The sequence below is a fragment of the Delphinus delphis genome, chromosome 12, assembly GCF_949987515.2.
Source record: "Delphinus delphis chromosome 12, mDelDel1.2, whole genome shotgun sequence".
In the NCBI taxonomy this organism is placed as follows: Eukaryota; Metazoa; Chordata; class Mammalia; order Artiodactyla; family Delphinidae; genus Delphinus; species Delphinus delphis.
The window spans coordinates 12,388,906-12,410,775 of record NC_082694.2 but is presented as its reverse complement, the minus strand read 5'-3'; the positions used below and the strand labels follow the sequence as shown (position 1 = coordinate 12,410,775).

Here is a 21,870-nt window from a genome sequence, read left to right as displayed (position 1 = left end):
GTGACATCCAAGGTGCTCCATGAGCTCAGCTGAAGGCACCCCCAGTGATCTGCCCAGAGAAGGTTCAAGAGGGGGAGCACTCCTTGTAGCAGTGAGCCATTGTGTAAAACTACAGCGTAAGGCAGAGACAGTAATGACAGAAAGGTAGCTGTTTATAAAAGTAGCCTGATCTGAAGTCCATAATTTAGTGATAGGTGGTGCATGAGAATATTGTTGTTAAGTTAATAAAACTCGGACAGGTGGTCTATCATTTGTCAGTTCAGGGAAGGGTTTTTTGAGTTGTTGAAGTCAGCTATTGGTTAGGGTACAAGGCTGCCCTCACATGTTGCTGGTCAGAGTATCAGCTATTTTAAACAAAGCAATTTGGTGATAAGCACAGGAACCTTTATGTAACTGATATGTATCGATTTTTTCTGGCCTTGATTGATTTTGTTTCTGGTAGATTTATAGGAGTGGGTAGATTTGCATGGGAAGAGGGAGGGAATTGATATAACTAAAAGAAAAGTAAATTTGAAGGCTTGTTTTATCCTTTTATGGGATCTTAAAATGTAATAGCTTTGTATGTGTTTAAATTCTAAAATATAAATTTTAAAGTTAAAACTTTTTTTGAAAACTCAGAAAAGCACACACACAGCAAGAAAAATGTTACCCATTAATGTCACCCATTAATTTTTGGTGTACTGTGTTCTGGGTGTGTGTGTATGTATTTGTGTACAGGGATGTATATGTAGAAGAGCTTTGCTGTCTGAGGAAAACTGTCATCCTTTCTTTCCCCCTTTTCCCTACCAAACCTTAAGAAAAAAAAAGAAAGAAGTAGATCCCGTAGAAGGTAAAAGGAGATGCCTGTGTTGAGCAGAAAAGGATTTGAAAACTAACATTATAAGTGATCAATTAATTACTAAATATTTTCATGTTTAGATAATTTTTACTTCCCTATAAAACCTCTTAACTGTGAAGACTCAAAGAATTCTTGGGTCAAGAGTTACGTGTCTAATTTTTTAAAGAGAATTTCTCCATTACTTTTTTTTTTTAACATCTTTTCTCCATTACTTTTTAATTGAACCTCATCGTCTTCCTTTAGGATTGCTGTCCTGAGAAGGTATCACTTGGCTCTGACTTGGTTTAACCCGTAGACCACAGCAGATTGTAGAGCTCATGTGCCGTCATCTGTTTTTTTTTACCACCTTTCTGTGTTTTCTCTGAGCAGGTATCACCTCCAGGCTCTTCGGCACCTGTATGTGCTGGCTGCAGAACCGAGACTTCTCGTGCCTGTGGATGTGGACACAAACACGCCCTGCTATGCCCTCTTAGAAGTGACCTATAAGGTAACTCTCTCCCCCGTTGTTGATTTGTAATTTTATTGCCACTCATCCATCTTTGCAAATCAAAATATTTTGAAAGTGGTGTCCTTTAAAAGATGACAATAGTGAGTTGAACTCATGTAAAAATTGAAGCTTCCAAAGTTCTTGTACATTCTGCCAGTCCATTCAGGCTCATTTGCAGTCTATGGGTGTAATATTTTAGAGACCATCAACTGCTCTTTTATCTTTAGAGCTTGTAGTTTGAAAATGTCCTTGTTAATTTACACAGCTGATAGCAGTGTTCTAAAAAATGAATTCTATTAGAATGATTCTTAGATTTGTTAGCAGAGTGCTTTAAAGCCCAGGGTTGTGTATGTGATGAGAGATCTTTGATTTAGATGTACAGACAGATTACAAGTCACGTATCCTTCCTTCAGAAAATTGTTAGGTACCTTCCGAATATCAAAACTGTGCTAGGCTCTGGGTTACAAAGTTGAAATGACATAGTCATTCTCCTTAAGGAAATTGTGATAATTGGAGGTTTGTGTGGGATGCAGGGGGAGTGGAGACGTGCTCCCATCCAGCATCTCTAGGGGTTGGAAGGCCATCATAGTAGACACGGTGTCTGGGCTGAGATTTGCCCGCTAAACCGGGCACGTTCCCAGCAGAGGAGACAACATGCAGAAACCCAGAGGCCTCGCAAGTGCAGAGCTTCAGTACTGCTGGCAGGTGAAGTGCGGGGCTCGGAGGGCTGGAAAGTGGTGCTAGCTCTGCAAAGGATTGTAGACAGTAGCCCTTCCAGACTTGGGTATCAGAGAGGATTTTGTGCCGTTTGACAGTCTGCCTACAAACTGCAGGGAAGGGGAAGTGTAGAGCGATGTTCTTTTTGTACTTCTCCCTGACTGTATGGTGAGCTGTGACTCTTCCTTTACATTTGTAAAGGGCACTCAGTGGTATGAACAAACCAAAGAAGAATTGATGGCTCCTACCCTTCTTCCAGAACTCCACCTTTTAAAGCAGGTAAGCAGGGTGTGAATAGGGAGATTTATCCAAGGGGTGAATTCAGCCGGAACAGCATAGCATTTAAAGATAGCTAAATAAAAGCCTCTGCTTTCTCAGTGTTTTATAAGAAATGGGAAAGCAGCGCAGGAGGAATAGTCCTGAGGAATAGAGAAGGTCTTTACTGGGGGCTCTTTACTGATGGCCGAGATGGCCTGAGAACGTGATTCACTTACATGTCCGTCTGGAAATGGGGCTTGTTAACCTCTCAGCATCTCTTTCTAGCCCATTTTATTTTTATTTCCTCTGAGAAGCATGGGTTTCATTTTATCAAACTAGCACTTTCCCAGCATTGGATTGACTGTTTACATTTATCTTGGCAGATTAAAGTTAAAGGCCCACGATACTGGGAACTGCTCATAGATTTAAGCAAGGGAACCCAACACTTGAAGTAAGTATATAGAATTTCTCAGATGTGTCTGTGAAGGGAATAGAAAAATATGGGAAGATATAAATTATAGATTGTTATGTAGAATGCTCCTTGTCACCCTTTAATGTCACCCAGGACAATATGTAGTGTTGAATAAAGTGGTCTGTATCTTTGAAACAGTTTGTATTAGAAAGTAAAATTTTTAATTTAGAAGTCAAATCCTATTTATATTAATTCATTGAGAAACTTGAAGTGACTTAAATTGGGACAGTAGTGGAATTGTCTTTTGGAGCAATAATGAAAGATTTAGTTTAAGAAAATGAGGCTGATTTACATATGTCTACAAAGGGAACTTTGTAACAGTTGGTGTTTGTCAGACTCATCTTCTGTTGCATCTCTTTACCATTCTCTTGTTATATTGCTCTCATAAAATTGAGGTTATGGTAGATTACTTTTGGGCGGAAATAGTCATATGCAAGTAATTACTTTGAAGAACAGAGAGTGTTAATAATTTTACACTTCAGTTAGTGTGTAAATTAAGTCTTTAAATTCCCAGAAAGTTTAACAAGCTTGTAACAATCTTTAAAGTACAGTCCTCATTTCTGTTTCTCCCAGACTATCTATATAGTAGCTGTTTTCTGTATTGTTCTGTCTGAGATTTGCAGCATCCTTTTCTTTTTGCTATAAACCAATCAGTAGATATTTAAGGGAGTATGAAGACATGTTAGATAAAATACCTCCTTTGAAGTCCACACTTGAGCCAATAGTCAGAATGACTTCTTATTTACCAGGTCCCGTGAATCTAGATGGCAGAGAAAAGCAGAACCTGATTATGACTTTGTTGTAGGGACTGATTGAGTTTAGACACAGTAAATAATCATATATCTTAGTGCAAAGTGGTGAAGACTTCACCTCATGCGAAGTCTTGTTTAAGACTTCACTTATTTCCCAATACTATTGTTGGGAAACACTGCATTCCCAGCCAACAACTGCCAGTAATACCTCATATTAAATTCATTCTTGTTTTCTTTCAGGTCAATTCTTTCCAAGGACGGGGTTTTATATGTTAAGCTCAGAGCGGGTCAGCTCTCGTACAAGGAAGATCCAATGGGGTGGCAAAGTCTGTTGGCCCAGACTGTTGCTAACAGGAACTCTGAAGCTCGGGCTTTCAAGGTAGTAATTGGTAAAAACTGAAGGATATTCTCATCTCAAGAAAAGAATATTTATAACTTTGTGTGATGATGGATGTTACCTAGATTTATTGTGGTGATCATTTCTCAATATATACATATATGGAATCATTATGTTGCACACCTGAAACTAATCAACTGTTATATGTCAATTATATCTCAATTTAAACCCCCCCCCCCCAAATTGAATGATGAAAGAGAATAGGTTCAAATCCCACTAGTCCACCCAAAGCATGTACTTCTGTGATAACATTTATGGTACCGTTTAGGTAGATCTGCTTTCTCTAATCATTGCATATTATAAAGGATGAATGACCTTGGGCCTGTTGGCTGTTTTCTGTGACAACCATTATAAAATATGGGCCATCTGCCAGGACTCTAAGGATGATTTACGTTTAGTGGCAGGGACAGTCAGAATATATCTTAACACTAAAAAAAATTTAGCTTAATAATTAATCCTCAAATCCATTAAGATTTACTTAAGACATGGCCCAAATAAAAGATTTTTGCAAGGTAGCACTTATTAGTTCTTATGACTGAGCCTTTATAATAGTTTCCAGGGAATAAATAGATACAGTTGACATCAGTGAATTTTGTTTGTCAGTATTCAATACGTTCTCTATGAAATACTTTTTTTTTTAAAGATTATTTTAGTGTGGACCATTTTTTTAAGTCTTTATTGAATTTGTTACAATATTGCTTCTGTTGTATGTTTTGGTTTCTTGGCCAGGAGGCGTGTGGGATCTTAGCTCCACCAGGGATTGAACCCACACCCCCTGCATTGGAAGGCGAAGTCTTAGCCACTGGACTGCCAGGGAAGTCCCTGTGAAATACTTTTGAAGGATTTTTGGGCAAAGTTTAACTTGAATTAGCACTGTTGCTTTGATTTATAAACTAGGGCCCATCTCAAAGATCCTAATTCAATTTATAAAGAAAACAGATAAGTTTAGACTTGAGTTTGAATGGGGCAAATTTATAAAAGTTAAAAGACACCTCCATTTCCTGCCTGCTGGGAGTTCAGAAGTAAACTGACTCTCGGTGGAAAGTGGTAATACCTTCATATTCCATTTTCAGTCTTGAAATTTGAGTGACAGTCCTCCTCACCCTTCCTTCCAGTTTTTTTATTGTGGTAAAGCACACATAACAAAAAATATAGTGGCTTAAACCTTTTAAGTGTATAGTTCATTGGTACTAAGTACATTCATAATGTTGTGCTGCCACTCCCACCATCCATCTCCATGACTCATTTCATTTTGCAAAACTGCAGCTCTGTCCCCGTTAACACTAACTCCCCATTCGCCCTCTGCCCAGCCCCTGGCAACCACCATTCTGCTTTCTCTCTCTCTGGCTTTGATGACTCTAATGACCTTATGACAGCATTTGTCTTTTTTTGAGTGGCTTATTAGAGTGATAATCTTTTTTCCTTACCTTTTCAGTAACAATTCTAGTTTCTAGTTTGCCTTTCAGTTCGTTAAGGAAGGAGAGGGAAAGCCTTTTTTGGGTGAGTTGTGTAAGAAGCACCTGTTTTGATAAATCAGTAGCTCACGGTAGCTTGTGCAAAAAGTTTCTTAAGGTCTTCCCTGGTGGTGCCGTGGTTGAGAGTCCGCCTGCCGATGCAGGGGACACGGGTTCGTGCCCCGGTCTGGGAAGATCCCACATGCCGCGGAGCGGCTGGGCCCGTGAGCCATGGCCGCTGAGCCTGCACGTCCGGAGCCTGTGCTCCGCAACGGGAGAGGCCACAACAGTGAAAGGCCCGTGTACCGCAAAAAAAAAAAAAAAAAAAAAAAAAAAAAGAAGTTTCTTAAAACTTCTCAGCAGAACAGGTTGACGAAGCTCTAGCAAGTTTTACCTTGGGTGTTTTGGGAACACTGTGAGAAAAAAATAAGGTAGGTTATAGGTGCATGCATTACAGTTTGAGTAGTAATGAAAAAAGTCTTTATTATCTCACTTATGCTTGTTTGTTTATTTTTTAGCCCGAAACGATTTCAGCATTCACTTCTGATCCAGCACTTCTGTCATTTGCTGAATATTTCTGCAAACCAACTGTGAACATGGGTCAGGTATATATTATGTGGTTTGCTAGACTTTGTTGTTTCTATCTGTGGACCACCAAAAAAACCTAAAATATCCATATGTAGCTTTGATATTGATAACATGCCTCAGGCACATTGGATGATTTTTGCTTGGCAAGTACAGATTTTTCATAGTCTAAGCCTATTAAATTCAGTAACTTCCTACCTTGATAGAAGAAAACAACTTATAATTCCTAAGACATTAGTTTTGATAGGTGATACTTTATGTCCATTCTTGTACTAATTCATGTTTTCAATGTTTACTACCCTTCTCTTGTTTTTACATAATTTTATTAATTTTGTTTTCTATTTGTTTTGTAACCCTTCTTTTTGTTGGTCATAAAACCATTCTCTTTAGGATTCAAAGGGTACTTGCTGGTAGATCTTTGATTTAATCCATCATTTCAGGTGGCAAGGACTGGATGTAGGAATTAGATGATCCAGGATTGATGGCCTATTGCCTGCAAGTGTATATAGCCTTGGGAAAATTTTTCAACCTCTTTGAGATGTAGTTTCCTTATTTCTAAAAGTGGGGTTATAATAGAACCTACCTTACCTTGTTGCTTTGAAAGTTAAATGATATAACCTTCCTGCCACTTACTTACTGAATTTTCACTGTATATTGGGCACTCTGCTCAGTACTCTTTGTAAGTTTTTCCTTTAATTCTGACCCAGAGGGTAGGTACTTTATTGTTGTGGGTTTACAGATGGGGATACTGCCACTGAGAGATGTCACATGCCCAAGATCACACAGCCAGTGAGGGCTGGGGCCTGCACTCAAGACCACAGGTCTCTGGTGAAAGCCCACGCCTGCCCCTAACCCCAGCTGGACTTGCTGTGCAGGCTCCCCCTAACCTGTTCTGCTCAGTGTTTCTACTGCACCTTGGTGTGGTGGATCCTGGGCGCCCTTTCTGGATCCTGTTCTTGCCAGCCCAACCCAAGACATAGCTCTGTGATGTCCGGCCTGCTCATTTTACCCAGCGTGGTTCACTCCTCTCATCCACAGCACTTACAGCCTTAACTGTCCCATGGGACTTAATTTTGGTTATATTTCATTGGTGTTTAATATTGCATGCACTTTGATTTTATAAAGACCTAGCTGTTTTGCCCTTTGATATCATTCACTGCAGAACTTAAGAATGGGCCATAGTAATTGCTTTACAGTTGTTTTTTGAATTGATTTTGGAATATACATTGATGTGCTACAAAAAGGTTCTGACTTTCCACAGAAACAGGAAATTCTGGATCTCTTTTCTTCAGTGCTATATGAATGTGTGACCCAGGAGACCCCGGAGATGTTACCTGCATACATAGCAATGGATCAGGTATGGTTCAAAAAACCTATTCCAATTCTGATGAGATTTATCTTGTACTTCACATAACATACGAACAGTGAGGTAAGATTCTCTCTATATCCATCTCTTTAGTTTCTCATTTGCTTTTAGAATTTTAAAAAAGGAATCCCTATCAAAGTTGAAAGCTCTGTATAGCTTAGAGTTTATGATGACAAGTGGGGTTACTCCAGGGGTTCGCCTCTTCTGGCCTCTTCCTCTGACAAGTAGAGGAAGAGCACGTTCCCTTCCTTTCTCCCCTAGCATCCTCATGTCTCTTGCCTTCCTCCTGATAAAGCCTCTTCGTGGAAAAGATTACGCAAGTGAGCAGTAAGTGAACAAACGGTGCCCTGATGATAGCAGTAGTGTACAGTTACACCTGCGTAATTAAGCTCGCAGAGGTTACAGCATCAGCATGTGGGGATTTAGGGAGCTGGAGTTCATTTTTAAATTTCTTTCGTGTTATTGTTGTTTTAAAAGAGCCTAAAAGGGGTAATGCAGAAGATAATGCTCAACAGCTTTGCTAAAGGATCGGACTAATTTATTCACTTTAGGTTATTAGTAATAAATATGGCTTTTTAAATAGTGTCATATCTTTCAGACTCAAATTTGCAGTTAAACTAAGCCAGTAGTTTTCTAACTTGGCTAAAATTTATCTGGGAAATCTTAACAATTCAGATCCTCAAGTCCTATTCCATAGTTACTGAATCAGAATTTCTGAGATGAAGTCCAGGATCTGTAGTTTTAAACAGCCCTTCGAGTGACTGTGATATAATGAGTTCACAGATGAGAATTTGGGACTCAGTGTCTAAAGTCAAAGGAAGTAATCTCTAATGGAAAAATAATCTCTACTGAAAAACTGAGTGGGAAAACACAGGAGATAATTCCCCAAAACCTGTGTTAAGTAACAATCTTAATTAAAAGGCCAGTTCCATTGTAACCGAGTAGGCCTAGAAAGCCATTATTGTCAGGTATCCACCTTTTTGGTTGATAAGTATGAATACCTGATGTCCACACTGGTACTGCTTCTCACAGTATCTCTCTATACAACAGCCAAGTAATGAGTTGCATTTTTTAGTTGCTGGCTGAGAGTGTGTTCTCTTTTTACACTCTGAACCTTCTTCACCCCTTGCAGTTGTGGGTGTGTATCTAGAGAAGAACATCCCTTCTGGTTGCAGCCTTGGTGACTTTGCAGATGGGTCCCAAGAACAGCACTATCAATAATACTTTTGCCTTCTGACCCCTGGAATCCCTGGCCTGATCCTGGCCATGTCATTGTACCCAACCTGGGTTTCCCAGAGGTGACTGGCTGTAGACCTATTGGTCTTCATTTTTCAGAGCCATTGAGCCAAGAATGAGCTCATTTGCCTTTGCTGTTTTTTCACCTGAAAGCTGTTCATGTTCATTTTGAAGAGAGTGGGCCATGTATGTAAACCCAGTAGGGGGCTCCTCTGTGGGGCAGACTGCAGCAAAACCCAGAATGGGCTCCCCTCTGCCCTTTATTGATCTTATGAGGCACATTTAAAAAATACTCTGGTATACAACTCTGAGGAAGTGACAGTTGCATCTTTACTCTTTCATTAAGTAGATTGCTGTTTCTCTTTTCTCTGCAAGGCTGTAAGAAGACTGGGAAGAAGAGAAATGTCCGAGACATCTGAACTTTGGCAGATAAAGTTGGTGTTAGAGTTTTTCAGCTCCAGAAGCCATCAGGAGCGGCTGCAGAACCACCCTAAGCGAGGGCTCTTTATGAACTCGGAATTCCTCCCTGTTGTCAAATGCACTATTGATAATACTCTGGACCAGTGGCTACAAGGTAATAACAGCATTGCGCCCTTTGTGTTTTTAAGCTACACTGGGACTCAGGTGTTTCTGTTTTGACCTTTTTTTTCCATTGGAAAGCAAGATAAGTCTGAGTACAATCCCGAATGGCTATAGATGTAGTTTCCAGTTAGATGAATTACATTGATTATCTACTTTAACTTCTTTAACAAATATATTTAACTCTGCTTTATAAGCCACGGGGAGAATATATATACAGCATTTTAAATACCACTTGACACTTAGGAACTTGTTTTATTTTTTCTAACATCAGATCGTGTTCCTTTCCAGTGCCTCTCTCTTCTGTTTCTTAGGGGTGCGGCCTGTCACCTCCCTGAGGCCCTTTTTTCTGCCTTTACCTTGTGTACACTGAAAACTTGATGTGGACTTAGAGTGAATGCTTCTTTTACCAGTTCTGTGAGTCAGTCAGTGAGGACCTGGGGCATATGTAACTGGCTTTCTGTCAGCGGAAGCACTGCCTTGTGATTGCAGGGAGACTGTGAAATTACTCCTGACTGTGTAGAAGTAATCATGGGAGGCGAGTGATGGGGCCTTTTGATATATGGAAAGCTGTTTGATGTGTAATATATGCCTGAAATTGATTTTTAATAGTTAACCCCTTGATCTTTTTATTCTTTTCAGTTCTAATGCTTCCAGTATGTATCTGACAGCAACTTGCTTTGAGTAAATACTAACTCTAGTGGTATCAGTAGGAACAGTTCCTAATTCTGTAAAGTTGTTAGTAACTGGTAGAACCCAGGAATTCGAATATAATTATGTTTAAAGCTATCTGCGTGTTCCACTACACCTGTCTGAGGCTCCGCTGCCTGCCCTGCCCCAGCCACCGGGTGACTGATGCTCCCAGGTCCCAGCTGCTCTTGCTTTTTCTGTATTTTAGTTAGACAAGAGATGGGAGTGAGGGGGAGGTGGAGGAAGGGGGAAGAACGTTAGTTTGAGCCTGTCTTCACCTGGCTTTAGAGCCGGGGTGGGCTCTGCCCAGGCACTGGAGGTGCAGGGGAGGAGGAAGAGGGAGACCCACTAGAAGCGGGGAGCCTGCCAGGGCCCCTCCCCAGAGGAGGGAGGTGAGGGTGGAGGCGGGTGGGGCAGTGGTTTTTGGCAAACATGAGGGGGACCCTTGCCTCCCTATTTCCCATCTGCACCCATCTCTCCCCCGATATGAATACGCTATTTGTTTCTTTAAAAAATAATTCCAAAAAGATTTAACTGTAAACCAGATTGTGAGTGATATATATGGAAAACAGCAATTTCAAACTCCCAGTGTTTATGTTTAACACCTGCATGTGCTCTGGTATTTCTTCTTGGGATTTGAAAGCTCGTGCAGTTTCACAATTTCTAAAAATATGATAATCGTTTTGTTCTCATGTTTGGGAGAAAAATACATGTTATTTTATAGGTGTTGATGTTCTTCTTTACTTCAATTTAGTGTTTGATCACCCATAGCAGACCCTTGCTGTTGATAAGAAATAAGTCCTCAAACCTTTGCAGATTCTCTGATTTGCATGTTTCATATAATGTGATGAAGCTTTGGCAGTGACTAGAGCGTTCTCTAAAACAGTGCCCTGAATTGCTTTCTCCTCACTGCTGTTTAGGGCATTGGTGGTGGTGGGTTACAGCGTTGTAAGTAACCTTCACCAGCTTTGACTTGCCACTCTGATTGCCAAAAATGTGTATTTATTTTTTTATTTAAAAAGAACTATCACTTTAAAAAAACTCTTGGACTTCCCTGGTGGCGCCGTGGTTGAGAGTCTGCCTGCCGATGCAGGGGACACGGGTTCGTGCCCTGGTCCGAGAAGATCCCACATGCCGCGGAGCGGCTGCGCCCGTGAGCCATGGCCGCTGAGCCTGCGCGTCCAGAGCCTGTGCTCCGCAACGGGAGAGGCCACAACAGTGAGAGGCCCGCGTACCGCAAAAAAAAAAAAAAAAAAAGCCTCTTAAGTATGTGGTCTCCCCTCACAGATACTATTAGCTTTGGGGCGGAGAACAATAAATTAAATGACGATGCAGAGGCCGTGTGACAGCACTGGAAACTGTCATTCATATTTGTGTCTCAGTGAAATCACAGATGAATATATGGACTTTTAAGGTGGCTCAGTAGTAACCCAAACTATAGCCATGAAGTCTGGAAATGGAGCAGACTGATCATATTGTGTACATGTTTTGTGATTTATCTCCTCAAATGGATTTTAATTGAACAAAGAAAATGGGTTTAAAGTTGAAGAACTTAAAAAGTTTTATTTACTTTTATATTATATTATGGAAAATTTAAAGCATAATGCAAAGTAAACATAATAGTATAATAAATCCCATTACCCAGCTTCAACAGTATCAACATTCTGCCATTCTTATATCATCTGTACATTCACCCATTGACATGCTCAGTTATTTTCCAAATTGTACCATTTTACATTCCTGCCAGCAGTGGGATGCAGTGCAGATTTTGGCATTGTTAGTCTGTAGTTTTAGACAGTCTACTGAATATGTAGTGGTGTCTCATTGTAGTTTTAATTTGCATTTCCGTGATGACTCATCATGTTAATTATTTTTGCATGTGTTAGTTATTCATATACCCTTTGCAAAGTGTCTTTTCAAACCTTTACCCATTTTTAAAATTGGCTGTCTTGAGTGTTGAGTTGTAGGGGTTTTTAACATATTCTGGCTGCAAGCTCTGTCAGATATGTTTTGCAGATATGTTCTCCTACTTTATGCCTGGTGTGAGCTGGGAGTTTTCTTTTTTCTCAGCTTTAAATATGGATATCTAGTTGTTCCAGGACCACTTATGCAAAAGGCTTTTCCTTCTCATTGAATTGCTCTGGAGCCTTTGTTAAAAATCAGTGGACTGTGTAAGTGTGAGTCTGTTTCTGGACTCAATTCTGTACGATTGATCTGTATGTCTGTCTTTATGCCAGTACTACGCTTCCCTAACTACTGTAGGTTTAGAGTAAATTTTGAAATTTTGTAGTGTAAGTCTTCCTGCTAAAGTGGGAAATTTATAGTGCTAAATGCTTACAGTAGGAAAGTCTCAAATTACTAATCTAAGTTCTTTGAGAAATTAGAAAAAGAAAAGCAAAATAAACCCAAAGCAAGGATATAAGAGCTGAAATCAGTGAAATTGGAAGCAGAAAAAGTGTAGAGAAAATCGGTGAAACAAAAAGCCAGTAGGCAAGGGCTTCCCTGGTGGCGCAGTGGCTGAGAGCCCGCCTGCCGATGCAGGGGACACGGATTTGTGCCCCGGTCCGGGAAGATCCCACATGCCGCGGAGCGGCTGGGCCCTTGAGCCATGGCCGCTGAGCCTGCGCGTCCGGAGCCTCTGCTCCGCAACGGGAGAGGCCACAACAGTGAGAGGCCCGCGTACCGCAAAAAAAAAAGGCCAGTAGGCCTGAGAAAGTCGTTGACGAGGAACTGTGAGCGACCACGCTCTCTCCTTCCTCTCTTGACAGGCTGCCACAGCAGGGTCTCCTCTTGCCTCCTTTATCACCCCTCCTGCTGCCACCCCCAGATGTTCCCACTCCCACCAGACTAACATCCTCATGTCAGGTTCAGTGGACCCCTGATAGTCTTCCTGTCGCTCCCTCTCATTCTTATGGAAACAGACCTCCCTTGACCTTTGTGACGGCACACTTTCCCAATTCTTTTTTTTAAAAAAAAAACCCTCCGACCATTCTTTCTTAGTTTCATCACTTAGTTTCATGGTCATTCCTTCGTTACCTTTTTGGGAGTCACCCTTGCCCCTTCCTCTCCCTCCCTCTCCTGTCTTCTGCGGTAGCCAATCCATTACCACATCCTTTCAGTCCTAACTCTTAAATATCTCCTAACTCTGTCCACATTTTGCTGTTTCTATCCTAGAACAAACCGTGATTATTTCTTGCCTGGACCTGTAGCCTCCTGCAAGTCTTCCTGTTTTTCATTCTCATCTCCCTCTCACTGTCTCTAGTCAACTGACAATGGTCTTTCAAAGAGTAAACAGATTCAACACTTCTGCTTAAAACCTCGCAAAGGCTGCTGATTCAGTTGTGAAAAAAATCTGTACCATGTGGCCAGCAGGCCCCGCATGACCAGCAAGGCCTCTGTCTCCCTCTACAGCCTCTTTCTATACCACCTGCTCCTCACAAACTCCACTCAGGCACCCTGGTCCCTTCCAGTTCCCCGAAAGCATGGAGTTCTTTCTCACCACGGGACTGTTGAATGTGCTGCTTTCCCTCCCAAGAACCTTTTTCCTCTCATTCTTTGCCTGCCCAATTCATACTCATTCTTGCAGCCTCCACTTACATGCCCCTTCCACACAGGCCTTCCAAGACCACACTGCCTCAGGCAGCTTTCCTGCCATCTTTATATCTCTCTTTCTCTCTCTTAACCTTTTTCTCTGTATCAAAATGCCTTTGTCTGCAAGTAACAGAAGGCCTGACTCAGTCTGGCTCCAACAATAGGACACCTATAAACTTATATAATTGGAAGTCCACAGTTACGGCAGGCTGTCGCTCCAGTGGCTCCAGCTCCATTTCTCTGAGGCTCCATCAGTGACACTCTGTGCCATGACTTTATCCTCAGAGTACTTCTTTCTGATGGCAATGAACTGACTGTAACAGTTCCTTGCCTCCAACTCAGAGGAAGAATAGAGTTGCTTCCAGGAGCTTTGCCATAAGAATGAGGAATTTGTTTCCCAGAAGCCTCTAGCAAACATGTTCTCAAGCATCTCCTTGTGTCTCTGGCTTGCACTGGAACTCGTGCACATTCCTCGATCAATCCCCGGGGTAGAGTGTCTCTCTGAATGGCTTAGGTCTGCCTGTCCTTGAACCAGTCACTGTGTCAGGGAAGTGGGGTTGCCGTGATTGTCCCAGACAAGTGGTTCTCACAGTGTGGTCTCTGGAGCAGCAACAGTGGGATCACTTGGGAACCTGTTAGAAATAGTTTTTCTGGCCCCATCCAAGAAATTGTGGGGACCCACCCATCTGTGTTTTAATCAGTCCTCTAGGTGATTCTGATGCCTGTTAAAGTTTGAGAACCTCTGGCCAAGATAAATCAGGATCCAGTCCTGGAGCTGCAGTCAGTCCCCTCAGACGTGACAGTGGAGGGAAGGGTGGTAGAATGGGTGTTTGGGGAGACGACCATGGTGACCACTGCACCCTCATGGCACTCATCACAGTTTATGATTAGCATTTGTTTGCATCGTTAGGTATGTAGTATCTCCGTCCCCCGCAGCACTCTAAACTCCGCAGTGACGGGCACTCTGTCTGGTTTACCACAGTAGCCTTAATGCCCAGTACAGGACCTGTGTGGTATATGGTAAGTGCTCAATGAGCTCTTGATGAGAAAATAATAAAAAGAAGGCGTTCCTTGTGCCTCTCAGCTCTGTAATCGATTGGTTCTGTTCCATGTGTGCTTCTCTCACAGCTGGGGGTGATGGGTGTGTGCACGCCTACCTCAACGGGCAGCCCTGCGAGGAGTCACAGCTGAGCATGCTGGCCTGTTTCCTCGTCTACCACTCAGTGCCAGCCCCGCGGCACCTGCCGTCTATAGGACTAGAAGGTAATTGCACATCTACATCCTCTTTTCAGTACCTGTATTACCCGCTGATGGGTTTAGTTTCTTGTTAGGAGGTGTTTCTAAACTGAGTTATTTTCTCCAGTTAGGTTTTTGGCTTCATTCATGTTTGGGTATTATTTTTCAGAATTTTTTCTGGAAGGAAAAAAAAACAAACCCCAAACTATCCGAATTTTACACATGCATAAACCTTTATTTACATTCAGAAGAAGATGGATTCTTCACAGGGCCCCAGATACCAAGTATATACTAATAAACTAAATGTTCGTATTCTTTTTCTCTGTTAATTGATTTTTATTAAAGTTATTTTTCTGTATTTTTTGGGTTTTCAGTTTGGATTTTTTTAAAACACATAATATTAATTTCTAATATTATAAAGCTTTGAAATGATCAGGTACCTAATTTTGTATGTATTGACATTTGATTGTTTTCATAATAGAGAGTTTAAAATCTTAGCATCTAACTGTATTTTTCAGAATACGTAATCAGATACAAAATTTGTCCATTTAATCATTTAAACTTAAAAGTTTAATGATATTACTGATTTATAGCTGCTTTGAAAACCTCAGATGAAAATGCACTATTCAGAGACTTCTGTTGCAGTTATGGCCACAGTGGAATTGCTCGCATTAGACTGACTCTCCTACAAAAGCAAATATAAAAGTGGACAAACTACATAAAGTTTAAAGGAATTGGTGGCAACCATAGTGACCAGACTTGATTGAGAGACAAGAATTCCTGAGAGAAGGGACTCATTTGAGGAGCTCCATATTTACTCTGACTTTCTCCCAGAGGCATTTGTCAATTCATTACAAGAAGTAGAGTCCCAGCAAAAAGCAGCAGTGCTACTGGGCAGAGGAGCCAGAGGTTGGATTAATGATTGCCCAGGGCTAGAACTTGAGGAGCAAAGTCCCAGATAGGAGGGGACAAGAGGAATAATAACTCAAAAACCTGGACACACTCTTCCCTTGAGGCATTTGCCAAATCTTAACCTGCACATGCGCAGGATAAAACTTCAAGAAATCTAGCAGAAACCAGGAGGCTAACAATGTGGGCAATGATTCCAACAACAGCATAGTGCCAAGGAGACAAAGGGCAGTACTCAAGGCCTGCCAATCCCAGACATTCACATGAAACAGTAGCAGGGCCAAGCCCTAGCAGGAAAGGTAACACTGAAACACAGCAGACCTAAAATTAGCCTAGAGCAGAATTGAGGAGATCTGCTGCATGCTACCTCCCTGATAGAAGAAAAATTAACCTGTATAGGAAGAAGAAAATGTCTTAAACTTCTACAGTTTTTAAATCATAGTATCAGTGTTGAATCACAATTAAAAGACATAATAGGAGTAAAAGGTAAAAGAAAGAGACTTGTATGTGATCCAGATATTGGAGTTATCAGACTTCCATAACTCCAGTATCTGGAGTTACTATGACTAATAACTGACTAATATTTCCAAGAAAATAGAGGAAAAGATACAGAATTTCACCAGAAATCTGGAATCAGTGAGAGTTAATTGGAAATTCTAAAACTGAAAAATATAACTAAAATTAAGAAATCAGTATATAGGGAATTCCCTGGCAGTTCAGTTCTTAGGATTCCATGCTTTCACTGCCCAGGGCCCAGGTTTGACTCCTGGTCGGGAAACTAAGATCCTGTAAGCTGTGTGGGTGCAGCAAAAAAAAAAAAAAAAAAAGGAAAAAAAAGAAAAAAGAATTCAGTGTGTAGATTAATTAACATATTAGACACAGCAGATAAATGAACTGCAAGACAAGTGTGTAGAAAATAAACAGATAGAAGCACAGAGAGAAAAATGAATGGAAAATTCAGAAAAGAGAGATGTGGAACATGGTGAAGAAGTCAAACATGCATGTAGTTGAGATCCCAGAATATGAGGAGAGAGAACATGAGATAGAAGCCGTATTTAAAGAGACAGAGGCTAAGAATTTTGAAAAATGGATGATGAACATCAACCTACAGTGACCCCTGAGCAAGATAAATACAAAGAAAACCACACCTAGTTGCATAAAAGTCAAGGTACTAAAAATAAAAGAAGAAAAAAATTGAAAGCATAGACTTCCTTTTTCATCCAGGATGGAGTAACAGAGATCTGATTTACTATCCTGCCTGAAAAAAGAAAACAAAACAACACAAAATAAACAAGCTGAAAAAACAACAAAGAAAACTGGACGCTGCATATGAAACAATGGCTTTTGAGACGTATATCAGGTAATGAAGAAGAGTGATCCCTGAGAGATGAGAAACAAATGACATAAGCCCTGTGATTGGCCCTAAAAAGCTAACAGCCTTGAGAGTTTCCAGACTGTGAAGGAGGGAGAGGGAACCCAGGAAGAGCCTGGAAGACTCCTTCAGTTGAGGTGATGGAGCTGAGAGTACAGGGAGCCAAAGGAGCTAGAATTTACATGATAGAGTGCCAGAGAGGAGAGAGCTGCACACAGAGAACGCCAGATGTCTGCAGAGGGTCCCCCTCAAATATCAGAAGAGTCCTTACTAATCAGCACATGCATGTGAAGAAGTTTCCCAAGGCTGAGGGAAGAACTGTCCTAATGGATTAGAGAGAACCAGTTTGAACAGGTTCAGGAACAGTGTCTGTTCCCACAATTTCACAATTTAAGGGGATGTACTCAGTGTGGTCTTGCCTCCATGACGGGAAATATTTAGCCCTAGACTAAACAGATTAAACAGAAATATTTAGCCTTAGACTAAAATATTTTAGCCCACTTTAAAAATCTTAAAGGCATGACACAAAAGGATCAAACTGCTTTTCAACTAATATAACTATATCCTGAAAGCTCAAGAATACAGAAATACGAAAATATCCAGCACCTATGGTAAAATTCATGATGTCTGGCATACAAAGAAACAGGAAAATACAGCCTATAATGAAGGAGGTGAGAAATCAATTACAACTGACCTGGAATTGACATGGATGTTAGCAGACAAGGACATTAAGACAGTTATTATAACTCAATTCCATATAACATTATTCCATATTTCAGAACATTAAGAGATATGGAAATATAAAAAGAATCTAACTGAACTTTTAGAGGTGAAAACTATAATTCTGAGAAAAACACACTGAATGGGATTAATAGCAGATTAGACATTGCAGAATAAAAAAAAATACTGAGTTTGAAGACATAGCATTAGAAACTATCCAAAATGAAATGCAAAAAGAAAAAAATTAAAAAAAAGCAACAGAGCATTAAATATGGAGTAAGCTCTGGGACTTAAAGGACCCAATTTACATGAGATTGGAGTCCCTGAAGAAGAGAAAAATGGGGGAGAGGGACAGAAAAAAATACTCGAAGAAATAATGGGTGGAAAATTTACAAGTTTAATGAAAACTGAGGTCCACAGTTGCAAGAAGTTCAATGAATCCCAAGCCTGAGAAACATGAAGAAAGTTGCACCAAGGCACATAATAACCAAATTGCCTAAAACTAATGATAAAAAGTCTTCAAAGCAGCCAGAGGAAAAAGACATGTTACAGAGAAAAAAATAAGAGTGATAGCATATTTTTCATAGGAAACAATGCAAGTGATAAATTAGTGGAGTAACATCTGTAAAGGACTCAAAGGAAAACCACTATCTAGTTAGAATTTTATACCCAGCAAAAATATCTTTCAAAAAAAAAAAGACCATGAAATAAAGCCTTTTTCAGACACACAAAAGCTGGGACAATTCATCAACAGCAGACCCACACTACTGGAAATGTTACAGTAAGTCCTTGAGGCAGAAGGAAAATAGTGTCAGATTGAAATATGGATCTACACAAAGGAATGAAGAGCATTGGAGATGGTAACTACATGGAGATATACATAAGGTTTGTTTCTTTTAAAAATACTTTTTAAAGATAATTGACTTATAAAAATAATAAAAATGTACTATGGGGTTTATAAAATCTGAAAAGCAAAATGTATGACAATAATAGCTCAGAGGCTGGGCAGGGAGAAATGGAATTACAGCCATAAGGCCCTTATACTACCTGTGAAGAGGTATAATCTTACTTGAAGGTAATCTGTGATAGAGATGATACTATGAATCATAAAGCAACCACTAAGATAAGAAAACAGAGTGAGAGCCAATAAGCAATAAAGGAGCTATAGTGGAATCATAAAAAGTACTCAGTCCAAGAGAGAGGAAAAGAGGAAAAGGGAACCAGAGAACAGACAGAGAAAATAGAAAACAAATGGCAAGATGATACATTGAAACCTAACCATAGTGATAGTCACATTAAGTCTAAATGGTCTGGGGACTTCCCTGGTGGTCCAGTGGTTAGGACTCTGTGCTTCCACTGCAGGGGGTGAGGGTTCAATCCTTGGTCAGGGAACTAAGATCCCTCATGCCGCGTGCTGTGGCCAAAAAAAAAAAAGTCTAAATGGTCTGTTAGAGTCCACAGTGTATCAGAACATTGGAGATGTTTTCCATAGCTCATATGTATTTGTTCTCTGTCTTTGAGTTTTAGCAAGGTCTTGGGAACACTGTGGATAACAATTAAATAGGAAATCTCTCTTAATTCCTGTTGAGGTTTATTAAACACATTTAATTCACAGATTACTGGCAGAGTCGATAAAAGGAAATACTAAAGAGAAATAGTTGCTTTCTTCATATTTTGTGCAGCATTACAACTCTTTCTTGTGTTAGTTATGCTTTTATCAGAAAGCCACTCGATTCATATCATGAGACTCTTCTCTGTCCATCTTCATGGGATCATATGACCCACCTGTACACTCTGCTGTCTGCATGTCTACTAGGATGCTTGTTGTGGCTTAGAGACTCATCGGGATCATGTATGTGTATATGTTGGGGCTGAAGAAAGGGAACTGTGGACAGTGGCATGTGGTGAGGATGGAGGCAAAGAGGAAGATGATGCTTAATAGAATTTGCAGGTCATACACTTACTGCGTCCCCTTAGAGCAGTGGTTCTTGACCTTGGCTGCACATCAGAATCACCTGGGCAGCTTTCAGAGCTCCAGATCCCAGGCTGTACTCCACATAAATTACATCAGACTCTGTTGGACCAAGGTTGGGAACCATTGCTTGTTAGAGGAAGAGGCTTTAGATTAACTCCTCTGTTACTCATTTTGAGCCTGTGTCTTTTTTTTTAGGTAAATTATTAAGTGCATGGATTATGGTAATTGAGGATAGATGGGCACATTTATTAATTATATTTAAGTAATATATGTATTTAAACAGTATTAATAGTTTCACATATGGTTACAGGTCAATTTCTGAAGTACAGAATGGATAAATTAAAATTTTATATCAAATCATACCCTATAGTGCATTAGGGAATTTCATAGTTTAAATATTATCTTTCAGTAATTGTTTTCAAACGGAAGAACGCCAGCTTGAAATGTGGTTATGTGTCTGAAGCTTCTTTGAAAGAGGATGTGTCGCTGAATTTATTTAGATACGTGACCCCTTCCCTCCAATTGTATTTCTTTAGGGAACACAAGTTTCGCAGAACTCCTCTTCAAATTTAAACAGCTGAAGATGCCAGTGCGAGCTTTGCTGAGATTGGCTCCTTTGCTTCTTGGAAATCCACAGCCAATGCTTATGTGATCATGTCTGGTGGTAAGCCTACCCTGAAACGTGACTTCTGCACAAAAGCGTGCCCAAACAACAAAGCTAAAGAAACCTTTATAAGTTTTATAATATAACTGGGGGGGAAATGAGCTGCACAAACCTCAATGCATTTTAAAATCAAGGGTTTTAAATATCCCAGAGACTGTTGCTGTTGGCATTAACATTATGAGAATATAAAAATGAGTGAAAATTTACTTTTGTAAATAAAATTTTTTGGTTTCTTTTCAAAACTCTTGATGATTACTTTAGTTTGGGGTTTCAGAGAGTAGAGCAGTGGGGGCTGAGATGGATATTAGTTTTCGAAATCTTTCAAAAAGATTTCAGGTGATTCAGGTGAAGTGACTTTATGCTCAGAAATGCAAAGTTTTTAAAGAAGCTCTGTCATATAGTTTTACTTTCTGCAGCAATGAAGGGCTTTTAGCATTTCCTAAGGTGTCACCATAGTCTTGTCTAAAGTAAGTTCGTACATCCTGTGACAGTGCCAGGCATCCTCATAGTATGATCGATCATCTTAAACAGGAGGAGATTTATACCCTAATGAAGAATTACCCAACATGAAGCCTGCTCTAAATAGAAAAAATAAGAAATTTCCACTACAGAGAGGTCTTCAGAAATTATATTTTAAAATAAAAGTGCAGGGGTTTCCCTGGTGGCGCAGTGGTTAAGAATCCGCCTGCCAATGCAGGGGACACGGGTTTGAGCCCTGGTCCAGGAAGATCCCACATGCCGCAGAGCGACTAAGCCTGTGTGCCACAACTACTGAGCCTGCGCTCTAGAGCCCGCGAACTACAACTACTGAGCCCGTGTGCCACAACTACTGAAGCCCGTGCGCCTAGAGCCCGTGCTCCACAACAAGAGAAGCCACGGCAATGAGAAGCCCGTGCACCACGACGAAGAGTAGCCCATGCTCGCCGCAAGTAGAGAAAAGCCCGCTCACAGCAATGAAGACCCAACACAGCCAAAAATAAAATAAATGAAATGAAATAAATAAATTTATTTTTAAAAAAAGTTCATTTTCACCCAGGATTTAGAGAACATATGTCTGTATCAAGTTTCTGGACCAGATGCTGAGGAAGGGGATTTGTATAAAGTGGTCTGCAGCTTCAGGTTTCCAGTCCAGGAAGAAGGCGGCTCCCTGCTGTCCAGATACTGATGTGCCCTCTGCCTCCTAAATGGCCGGTGGGACCGTAAACTGGTCGAAGCTGCAAGGTCCATCCAGTGATTTCACGTTTCCACACCCTGAATTGTGGGGTTTAGCTTTAAAAGTAAAAATGAAAGCAAACAGAAATGTTTCCATTGAGAGTTTGACAAAAACCCATGTGGTGTTTGCTCCTGCAGAGGGGGCTTGCGTCCGGAAGGCGTGCATCAGTGGTTCTCTTCAGACCTTCACTGTTCCACCTGTGTGCCCGCCCCGGGACTTGCCCCTGTGTGTGAAGCATAGGCAAGGTGGCTGATAGGGAGGGTGAACTGTGCTTCTTTCACACTTAAAGAGTTTTTTCTTCTAATTAAAAAGAAAAGAAAAAAATTAAAATGGTAGGTTATGGAAATTCCATTTGAATC

The 21,870-nt window shown here is 40.6% G+C and overlaps 1 protein-coding gene across 2 annotated transcripts in view; it reads left to right on the top strand.

The window, feature by feature from the left end:
- Window positions 1-20,809, top strand: part of ANAPC1 (anaphase promoting complex subunit 1) — a 101,984-nt gene extending 81,175 nt beyond the window's left edge. Inside the window, exons 40-48 of one of the 2 annotated variants that reach the window (XM_060027358.1) lie at window positions 1,208-1,325; window positions 2,244-2,321; window positions 2,684-2,751; window positions 3,765-3,903; window positions 5,894-5,980; window positions 7,222-7,317; window positions 8,938-9,136; window positions 14,551-14,685; window positions 20,171-20,809. In XM_060027358.1, the coding sequence (XP_059883341.1) occupies window positions 1,208-1,325; window positions 2,244-2,321; window positions 2,684-2,751; window positions 3,765-3,903; window positions 5,894-5,980; window positions 7,222-7,317; window positions 8,938-9,136; window positions 14,551-14,685; window positions 20,171-20,286 (1,036 nt within the window). In that variant the 3' untranslated portion in view covers window positions 20,287-20,809. Of the gene's footprint in view, window positions 1-1,207; window positions 1,326-2,243; window positions 2,322-2,683; window positions 2,752-3,764; window positions 3,914-5,893; window positions 5,981-7,221; window positions 7,318-8,937; window positions 9,137-14,550; window positions 14,686-20,170 lie in introns of those variants that run through there. The other variant, XR_009521505.1, reaches the window with a different exon arrangement.
- The last annotated feature ends 1,061 nt before the right edge of the window (window positions 20,810-21,870 follow it).